Source organism: Muscardinus avellanarius, assembly GCF_963383645.1.
Source record: "Muscardinus avellanarius genome assembly, chromosome: 13".
In the NCBI taxonomy this organism is placed as follows: domain Eukaryota; kingdom Metazoa; phylum Chordata; class Mammalia; order Rodentia; family Gliridae; genus Muscardinus; species Muscardinus avellanarius.
In genome coordinates, this window is record NC_137799.1 from 5,916,486 (window position 1) to 5,927,026 (window position 10,541).

Below are 10,541 nucleotides of genomic sequence, written 5' to 3' on the forward strand. Positions count from 1 at the left end.
TCTGGGTCCTGTGGGTACTTAGGAGTGGTGGTCCTGTTCCGGCCCCCTCTGTCTGGGTCCTGTGGGTACTTAGGAGAGGTGGTCCTGTTCCGGCCCCCTCTGTCTGGGTCCTGCTGCACTGTCCCCTGCTCTGCGCCTCCCTGGGGCTGGGGCCGGGGGCTTACCCAGGCGCAGGGTGATGTTGACGGAGGTGGGGTACTGCACCCCGAAGGCCATGGAGGGGCTCTGCCACCAGGTGCTCTCGTCGGGGCTGTGGAAGTCGGTGAGGTAGGAGGCGTTGTGGTGGCGCCGGGGGTCGGCCGCGTCGCAGCGCTGGCACGGCGCCCCCGCGCCCGGCCGGCCCACGTGCGGGCAGAAGTCCTCGGCCGGGCTGCCGCAGGTGTGCGAGGCCAGCGCCCGCCGCCCGAACGCCGCGTTCTCGAACTCGGGCAGGCAGCGCCGCGGCCGCCCCGCGCCGTCGTAGCACGCGCCCATGCCCGTGCCCGTGCCCGTGCCCGTGCCCGTGCCCGTGCCCATGCCCATGCCCAGCAACAGCAACAGCCCCAGCGCGCCCGCCGCCATGCCCGGGCGCCGCGTCCGCCCCGCACCGACAGACAGACCGACGGCCCGGCCCGGGGGCGCCCCGCGGGGCCAGGACCGCCTCCCCCAGGACCGCCCCCCCCAGGACCGCCTCCCCGGCGGGCGGGACCGCGGCTGGCCCGCCCTCTGCTCCTGCCTCGCCCGGGACGCAGGGCCAGCCCGTGCCGCTGAGCACCGTGGACAGGCGCACCTGCTGGGATGGCGGCGGTCCTCGCCTTCACCTGGGCTCCATCCTTAGCGCCCCTCCCCCAGCACCAATCCGCCCCAGGACTAATCCAAGCGTAAGTTCGACCACACTCCTGGCGATCCGCTGGCAGAATTCCCTTAAAGACCTTCAGCAGAATTCCCTTAAAGACCTTCAGCTGATGGGAAAAGGCCCATGGGCCTAGCTTACTCGAGCCAACTGATCTGAACGTCAGTCTTATCTTTAAAAAAAGATACCCCCAGAGTCGGGCGTGGTGGCGCACGCTTGTCATCCCAGCGTTCGGGAGGCTGAGACTGCTGTTTGCAGACAGCCTCAGCTACTTAGTGAGACCCTGTTTCAAAATAAAAGAATAAAATATAGGGCGCGGGGTGTAACTAGGAGGTCAAATGCCCCTGGTTCCGCCCCCAGACCCGCAAAAAAAAAAAAAAAGATACCCCCACAAAAACACCTCAAATAGCATTTGGCCAATTATCTGGGTACCACAGGCTTTATGAACACACAAAGTAAACATCACGGCTACGTGCAGCAGTACATGCCTGCAATCTCAGTACTTGGGAGGCCGAGACAGGAGGATCATAGGTTCAAGGCCAGCGTGGGGTAACTTGGTGAGACCCTGTTCAAAAATTAGGAGAAAAATTGGGTAGAAACTCTGGGTTCAGCTGGGCATGGCGGTGCACGCTTGTAATTCCATCATTTGGGAAGCTGAGATAGAAGGATCATGGTTCACGGCCAGCTGAGACCCGTTTCAAAATAAAGACTAAAAAAATAGGGCTGAGGGTGTAGCTCAGAGGTAGAATTCTCCTGCGTTCCATCCCCAGTACTGCAAAATAAAGAAAAGGAAAAGCTCTGGTTTCAATCCCTGGTGTGAAAGGAAGGAAGGAAGGAGGGAAAGAAGAGAGGAGAGTAGGGAGGGGAACGAAGGGTACCAGGGAGACCAGGTGGCTCTCTACTGCGGGACACACAGTGCTTGGCAGGCTTCCCTGGGCTCTAGAAGCAGCACGTTCTGTACTTGGGACTTTTCTGACCCCCTTAGTGGGTGACAGGGGAAGGCAGCCATCTCTGAGCGGTGCCCAGAGCAGGAGGGGCGTGTGGCAGCTCCAGGCCGCACACAGCTGCCCTGCCTCCTGGGTCATGTGGCCCCGCGGGTCTCATGGTGGTGGAGGGGTCCATGGTGGGAAAAGACCATGTTTATGGTAAGAAAGCCGCAGTGTCCGCCCTGGAGCTCCGGCAAGGGAAGCCAGATGCAGGGAGAGCTCCACCATTTACGAGGCAGCTCTTGGCCTCTGCCAGGAGAGACTGAGTCATGAGCAAGGGGACCGAGTGACCCCGTGGCAGGATGGCCATCCAGCGCCGCACACGGCCACACCCACAGAGCCCTCCGTCAAGCAGGTCCAGAAGGCATCCTTCACATCATGGAGTGGACCGCACGGGGCCATCCGGGTGCTGGGGAGCTGTGTGAGCCCTGTTATGAAGGACGCCTGCGCTGATCCCTACCTCACGCCTATAGCCAGAGGGAATGATCCGCTGATGGGGGAGAAAGAAGCCACGCGCTGTGGGTGGGCCTGCTCAGCGCGCAGTTACAGGACCAGGCGGAGCGCTGCTGTCCTTCTACCCGACTCTGGGGTTGCCCCTGGAGTGGGGTCCCAGTGGGCGGCATTTGTGCACCTGGGAAAGATGTTAACGGACGTGGGGGCAAGAGGCTTCGCAAGCCCAGTATGGCAAGATCGGAAGGCTCTGACAAGCAGAAAACCTCTCCAGGAAGGAGCAGCCTTGTCTGGCTCTCCTGAGCTGGGGTGATGGAGCCCAAGGAGATGGGTCTCCCTCCCGGCTCTAGCTGCACTCCTTGCCGTCCTAAGAATTCAAGGACTCTGCTTGAACACATCAAAGGGAATCTCCTTGGTTCAGTATTTAGCTGCTTGTATGAGCAGGGGAAGGGGCCATCTCGGGGAATTAAGCCATGTGACGTGCGAGCCATTAGCCACACAGAGCTTGGAGTCAGACGGACCCAGGCCCAGATTCCAGTTCCACTGCCCCGTGACTATGGTGGGCCCTGTGGCCTCTGTCCCCATGGCTGGGAGCCGCGCTGTGCTGGAGAGGCTGCGCGCTGAGCTGGTACTCCTCGCCACCTCTGCAGCAGGGTCCCAGGCATGGGGCAGGTCCTGCCAGTCGGACGTCCTGGCTGGAGGCGCAGAGCCAGGGCGCTTCTGCCAGAGGCTTGGGGTACAGGGAGCTCACTGCCCTGGGTGCCTCCATCCCCAGTGCGCGCTGGGATGTCCTGGTGCAGCCGTGAGGCAGCAATGGCTTCCTCTCCTTTCTGGCCTCTGGCTTGTAGTCCAGGGAAGTTCTCAGAGAATGCAGAGGTGGTGACAGCTTCCCTGGCAGCCCCTTTCATCTTCCAACTCTTCACCTGAGGATGTCCTGTCCTGTATTTGATCCTTCCCGTTGGAAATATCAGACACTGAGCCCAGAGCCCAGCGTGGAGCCTGCACCTGAAACGATCGCTGCTACACAGCAGGGCGCTACTCTCCACATACGAGCCCGCAGAGGGCCTGCAGGGCTGGAGGTCGGGTCTCCCAGGAGACAGGGACCCCGTGTGCCTCGCTCTGGGTCCCCATGGCCTGCGCTGAGCACCGAGAGAGCGCTCGTGAAATGAACAGAGTCCAGGGCTGGCAAAGGCTGATCCTTTGGGCCAGAGATGATGGCTCCTTCCAGATGCCAGATGGGTGCCCGCCACCCGTGCCCAGCAGCCCCTGAGGGGCCATCCTGCCTGGGGACCTCTGTGGAAGTCTGCACCCCCAGCTCAAGCTTCTCTCTGGCCACCCTCAAGGTGCAGCTGTCCCTGTTCAGGTGCTATCCACCACCAGGTGGCGACATTGGCCTTAGCAGCAGGACTGGCCTCTCTCCCCCCTCTGTGCCAGATACCTCCAGCTGTGTTGTGGGAGTGGACCAGCACAGGCTGGGGCAGGCGGACCTGGGACTAGAATAGGGCCCTTCCCGGAGGTTGCCTTCCCATCCCTCCGTGCCCTGCGGAGCACGGCCTGGACCCCAGCATGCGCAGCCGTTTGATGGGGAGCTCAGGAGGGCTCAGAGGCAGGAGCAGCTCCCCAGAACACACAGCAAGGGGAGCCCAGAGCCAACCCGGGAGCCAGGTCTCCCAACTGCCCCGCAGCAGCTCAGGCCATTCTCCCTCAGCTGCCAAGGAGCCCCTGCCCCACCTGGACGGCTCTGTCCATGCAGGCCTGGCCCAGGAAAGCCCCTCTGGGGCCAGATGGCGGATGCTGGCATCTCAGATCCTTAGTGGGTGGCAGCAGCGGAGAGGGGCACCGAGGACTGCTTCTGACCTGTCTGGTAAGCGCTTTGTGGCTAAATCTCAATAACCGTAACTTTCCCAGGTACTAGGATCTGAGAAGATGAGTCTATAAAGTCCCAGAATACAGCTGCACAAAAGGGGAAACTGAGGTCCGGAGAGGGAAAGTGGTTTGTTGAGGACATGTTCACAGCAGGATATGACGGGGTTCCTCCTACCCCTGTGGCTGGTCCTCCTAGGGTGGGCTTCTGGGCCCATAGAACCCAGGAACCTGAGTGTGCCCCTGAGGGGGAGGGAATGCCTATGCACCCACAGCATCTCAGGACCACTCCCCAAATTGGAACAGTGAGCCCAGAATGAGTATGGGCATGAGGAGGTCAGTGTGTGGGATGCGGGCAATAGAGGGGTCCTGCCACCTCCAATCAAAAGAAGGCCCTGGAGTATCCATCACCCCAGCAAGGATGAATGCCCCCTAAATCTGAAGCCAGGGCCCCGCACACACATGACCCCACACCCACAGAAGCCGGGGACATATGTCTGGCTCCCTACAGCCTGGGTCTTTGAGACCCAACCCCAGATCCCAACCTCAGTCCCATCCCCTGAGCCCCTGGGTGGCCAAGTCCACACATGCCCAGCAAGGGTCACATTGGTACCATGTCCTAAGTCGGCGAGTGTCTCGAGGCTTTCAGGCCTGGCCCCCTGGCTGGGGTCCCTGGGGCCTCCCCCAGGAACACTTCGCCTGGGGACCCCTCTGGGAGCAGTGGCCAGGGATGGAGAGGAGCAGCACGGAGCGCCCTCTGCTGGGAAAATGGAGCGACTGCAGGTGGAGAGGAGGCTAGGACCCTGCCTGCCTCCTTTAGGAAGATGCATGGGGTGCGGACCAGGGACCGGCCAGGAGTGGGGTGGTAGGAGGGGCAGAGGTCCCTGTGTGGCCATTGGGGGCCTGGAGGATGTAAGTGCGCAGAGCCACGGCCTTCAACTCGGGCTGCCCGCAAAGGCTGAGGGCTCCCCTCCCCAAAGCCCACCTGCCAAGGGTTAAAAGCTTCCAGGCAAGGCGGAGGGAGAAAAACCCTGTTGTTCTGATTTGCTTAATGAACGTTAATTAAGGAGACAGAAGATAGCTGATTCCTCCAGGACAGAGATGAAAGGCCCGTTAATTAAATCTGGGGAGATCGGCCAGGGCCCTGCTGATCCCTCCCGACAGCTGCGGCCCCGCTGCAGTCAAAGTCAGAGTTGTGGGCACTAGCAGAGGGGGGTGCACCCCCCAGCCTGGAGGCCCTGCCCTGGAGGCCTAGAGAGGAGCCCTGGGTGGAGTCATGCCTCGGTTTCCCCATGTGCAAGTGAGAACCCCGGCCGGCCTCCATCTCCCCTCCTGTCAAGTGGGGAGATGCCCCCACTCTGCAGACGGCTTCAGCCACAGGGAGACTGACTGCCAAGGCTGTGTGGGGAAGCCTGCGGGGCCCCCCTGCCAGTCAGCGGCAGCAGAATTCAGACTCTGGTGTGCCCGGTCCCAGAGGCTGACCTCTTGCCGTATTCTCAATATCCACACGTGCGTTTCTCCCCGGGCTGGGCACTGGGGTGTCACACACAGTGATGAATAGACTGTGGCCTCCTGGGGCTCCCCAGAGAACTAGGGGGACAGACAGGGACCCAGGAGATGGATGGATGGATGGATGCATGGCTGAGGTGCTCACAGAGCCACAGAGGAACTAGACGGGGGCCCCATGGGCCCCGTGTGGGGCCGTGCAATCGGGTGTCGCTGAGGGCACAGCTCAGCAGAGAGCCACGGATGACAGGGATGCAGGGTGGAGAGGGAGGGCTCATGCTGATGGGAGTGGACAGGGGCCCTTAGCTGTCACCCTCACAGAGCATCTCCTTCCTGGGAGGTAAGCAGTCCAGACAGGCTGAGGGATACGGCTGGCCCGGGCATGTCACCGCGCTGCCCAGCAACCGGCTCAGCCCCTCTGCTGTGTGAGCGAACCCTGGGCAGCCCTTTAAGGCAACAGGGTCCAAACGGGTGAGGAAGCCCCTCCTGGGGGGCCCAGGGAGCCACGGAGTCCATTCATCCATCCATCCATCTACTGGACCGACATTTGCTGAGCCCACATGCCAGCCCCTGGGCCGGGCACAGGGGTGAGCAGGGCAGTCAGGTTTCAAAAGACCTCCCCCCCCATCGGCCTCCCCCAACCCCCACTGCAGGGAGGAGGGCTGCGGGAGGCTTAGCAGCAGAGACAGTTTAGAAGTTGCTGCTGGAGCCCAGGGAGAGAGAGGTGGCTTGGACATGAGTCAGAGGGGCTGGAGATCTGGAACAAAGTGTGGCCCCCAGGCATGGGCATCTGTGCTGGGGAGGTAAATCAGCAGTTGGCCGGGCGGTGGCGCACGCTTGGGAGGCTGAGACAGGAGGATCACAGGCTCACGGCCAGCCTCAGCTACTTAGTGAAGCCCTTCCCACCTTAGTGAGACCCTGTTTCAAAATAAAAAATAAGAACTAGGGCTGGGGGCGTAGCTTGGAGGTAGAATTCCATGGGTTCAACCCCCAGTTCCACAAAAATTAAAAAGAAAAAGAAAATCAGCAGTCAGGCTGGGGGAAAGCTGGCCATGGAAGGGGGTGCTGTCCTGGGATGGGGGTCCAGCTGGAGGAGCAGACCTGGGGAATATGGGGTCAATTTTAAGTGTCAAGTCAAGTATACCAGAGGTGATCTGAAACAAGTGTCTGGGGCAGTTTTCTGGCCCTGCTCCTCTTGTGCTGTGTGTCCTTGAGGAAGCCCCTTCCCCTCTCTGGGCCCTAGAATCCTCAGCTGTGTACTGAGGGGTGGCCTTGGTAGCTGTCCAGAGCAGCTCTCTTCCCTAAGCCTCTGCCAGGGGTCTGCCTGCCCCTCCTCAGTGAGGGCCTCAGCTCTGGATCCAGCCTCTGGCCCTGCGAGTTCCCTGTGACACTTCCTCTGGGTCCTGCTTGGCTCCCCGGGGCCTGACACTCCCCAGAAACTGCAGGGGCCAGATCCACACGGCCTCCAAGCCCCTGCTTCTGCAGTCAGACCCGGCCACTCCCCGTGGGCAGATGAAGCCAGCTTCCCCACGGTGGTGGCCCTGAGGGTGGGCAGCGCACGGGCCTGACTCCTGCCCGGACAGGCCATGTGGCCTGCGCAAGACCCCTAGGGGATGAATGAAGGATGGTGAATAAAGAATGAATGAATGAGTCTGCGTTCTGGAGGCTGAAACGGGAGGATCCTGATTCACAGACAGCCTCAGCTAAAGTGAGGCCCTCTGCAATTCAGTGAGACCCTGTTTCCAAATAAAGAATTAAAAAAAATAGGGCTGGGGGCGTCTCTCCGAGGTCGAATTGACCAGGCGAGGTGGCGCACGCTTGTCATCCCAGCATTCGGGAGGCTGAGATGGGAGGATCCCGGTTTGCAGACAGCCTCCGCTGCTGAGTGAGGCCCTCTGCAACTCAGTGAGACCTTGTTTCAAAATAAAGAATAAAAAATAGGGCAGGGGGTGTAGCTCAGTGGTAAAATGCCCCTGTGTTCCATCCCCAGTATGAAGAAAGGAAGGAAGGAAGGAAGGAAGGAGTTGGGTCCCTCCTCCATGTGATCTCACAGAGGAACAGGTCGTGGCCCGTCGGTCCCTTCCTCCCCCGGCTGGCTGACTCTCCGCAGGGTGCCGGGTCCAAATAAAACAGTGGTCTCTGATAACCCGGTTGGTGTTTTTACCTCCCTCCTAACCCCCCAACTCTATTTCAACCTAACATCTGGTGCCGACCCCGGGAGAATTTTAGGGGTCCCCCCTTTTTGTCTCTCTTTTTTCTCTCTTTTTGAGCCTCATACTCTCCGAGCCGCCAGCAGCTCGACCGCGAGGTCCTGCGCTGGCACTTGGCTTGCAGATGTGTCTCCATCCGCCGCTGCTGCCACCCTTACGCGGCCGCCATCCCCATTTTGTGATGGTACGTAGTCGCTGCCTGGTGACGTCACAGTCACCATCTTGTGGTGGCGCGTGGACGCACCACCACATCTGACCGGGCTGGCTTGTAGGCGCCGGTTTCTGCAGACACTGGTTCTCTCCTCACCGCCCCGGTCACCATCCTATCCCAGGACAGCCTCCCACTCTAACCCGCTCTGTTCCCCCTGCCTTCCTCCCTTAAGGAACCAACTCAGGAGGCTTTTCAAAAAATTAAGAAAGGCTGAGGACGGTCCTCAAACCCCTATCCGAGATTTGGTTAACATGGCATTTAAAGTTTTAATTCCAGAGAGGAACAGGCGGAGATGGAGCGTACACTCCGACTTCGCCAAAAGGCAGATCCCTGGTAGCTGCCCTGCGGCTGGCGGTGGCGGCTCAGCCCTCTGGAGCGCCACCTAGGGGTGGAGGACAGCAACGGCGACTACCTCCAGGAGCCGGCCTCAAGTGCGGCAAGGCCACGCCCACCAATCAGACTGTGCCCGACGTGCGGCCAGGAGGGACACTGGAACAGTGCCCTTGGAAAAGGGTGAGCCCCAGGTGCCTCAGCACAGGGGGACCACCTTTCCAGACCAGGCCCCGCTGCTGGCCCTACTCGGCCTGGCCGAAGACTGACGGCTCCTGGATCCTTCAACCTCCATCCTCATTGCCAGCCCAGGGTAGCTCTCCAGGTAGCGGGTAAGCCAGTCTCCTTTTTGGTTGCCTGCTCAGTCCTTCCATCCTTTCAGGTTCTAGTTTTTCCTTTTCCGATCTTGGTACAGGGGACTGACGGCAAGCTCTCCTGACCACACACTCCAGGCCTCTTTTACAGGACAAGATTGCTCCGCCTGCAGCTCAGCAGTCTACAGAGGGCTCCGCTACAACAGCCTCAGGACAAACTGTCTTGCACTGTTTTGGGCCCACTAAGCTTCGTTTTTCTCGGCATAATTCTCTTTAATGTTTTTATTTCAGCAGGTCCTCTCGTTCACATAGTATGATGCTCTCTCTGGATACCAGACAGCCATAAGTGTTAAACCCCCTAAGATCCGTTACTGATGCTCCTGACACAACAGCATGCTTTCATTTGACCAGACTGACCCCAACCCACTCGCTGCTCTCACGATTTGCCTTTTCTTTAATAGCTCCTCGGCTGTTAAAGTCTCCTCGAACGCCCTCACCAAGGTAACCTCCGACTCCGCTGCAGCCATACTCCCACCTGCCCACTTTGGGAGGACCCGACCTCTCCCGGCCCAGGGGCCCCCTTACAACACCCCCTGACAGCCCCTGACAGCAGGAATTAGTTCAAGAGTTGAGCTCCGCCCATCTTCACCAAAAGGCCGGGTTGATAAGTTGGGTCCCCCCCCATGTGCTCTCACAGCGGAACCCCGGAAGCCAGAAGCGGAGATATCGCGAGACTCCAGACTCCAAACATCGTGGTGCTATAGAGGTCGGGGAGAATGGCATGCCTGTAGAACAGCGGAGCCTCCGATCCCCCACGTGACTCAGCCGGCCCCTCAGGACTACAGCAACTGTCTAGACGCGTGGCCTGTCGGTCCCTTCCCCCGGCCGGCTGACTCTCCGGAGGGGCCGGGTCCGAATAAAACAGCGGTCTCTGTAACCTGGTTGGTGTTTTTACCTCCCTCCTAACCCCCCTACTCTATTTTTAACTTAACAGGAAGGAAGGAAGGAAGGAAGGAAGGAAGGAAGGAAGGAAGGAAGGACGGACTGGAGTGAGTGGAGACATGAATGAGCTCCTGCTTTGCCGGAGGACGAGAAGCGCGTGCGTGGAGCAGAGCCCCTCCTCCCTGGCTCTCGTGGGCTCCGTCCAGCTGGGGGGGGCTGACTCCCGTGGGCTGCCCAAGCACGGGGGCGCTGGCCCCATGGTTCCCCACACCTGGAGCCCCCCGGCCTCGGCGCACACCGCTTCCGCCCGGCTTCTCGCCCCAGCCCCCCGGGCCTGGCTGGCTCCGGCCTCTCGTCTGTGTCCTCTCCGCCCTCCCTCTGAGGCTGCGGAGGCCGGGCCGGGCCTCCTTTACCACGGTGCCTCCGCTGTCACTGTCAGCTGGAAAAGGACACTGGCCCTGGGCAGCGTTGTCACTGCAGGGAAGCCGTCTCGAAACAGCAGTCTAGTTTCTGAGCTCTTTTCTTTCTTTCTTTTTTTTTTTTCTTTTCTTTCTTTTTTTTTTTTTTTGGTGGTACTGGGGTTCCTGGAAGCCCTTCTACCTCCGGGCTACACTCCCAGACCTATTTTTACATTTTTATTTGGAAACAGGGTCTCCTAAGCCAGCACGCGAGGTTGGCTTCGAACCTGCGCGATCCTCCTGTCTCTGCCTCCCAAACGCGGGGATGACAAGCGTGCGCCACCACGCCCGGCTTCTGAGCTCTTTTCTGCGGAGAACAAGGAAATAGCGATTGTCAGTCACCGGGCGGAACCCAGCCAGGGAGAGGACGCTCAAGAAAGCAAGAGCCGCGGGCCAGCGCCATCCTGCTCTGAGAGCTCTGCGCTCCTCCAAGACTGCG

General features: G+C 60.2%; 1 protein-coding gene across 1 annotated transcript in view; it reads right to left on the reverse strand.

Annotated features, from left to right (window-relative positions):
• The window catches only part of LAMC3 (laminin subunit gamma 3), a gene marked incomplete at both ends in the record, with an annotated part of 74,862 nt that extends 74,388 nt beyond the window's left edge, over window positions 1-474 (reverse strand). The window contains one exon of the mRNA XM_080708869.1: window positions 165-474. Coding sequence (XP_080564995.1) covers window positions 165-474 — 310 coding nt within the window. The remainder of the gene's footprint in view (window positions 1-164) is intronic.
• Between the last annotated feature and the right edge of the window lie 10,067 nt (window positions 475-10,541).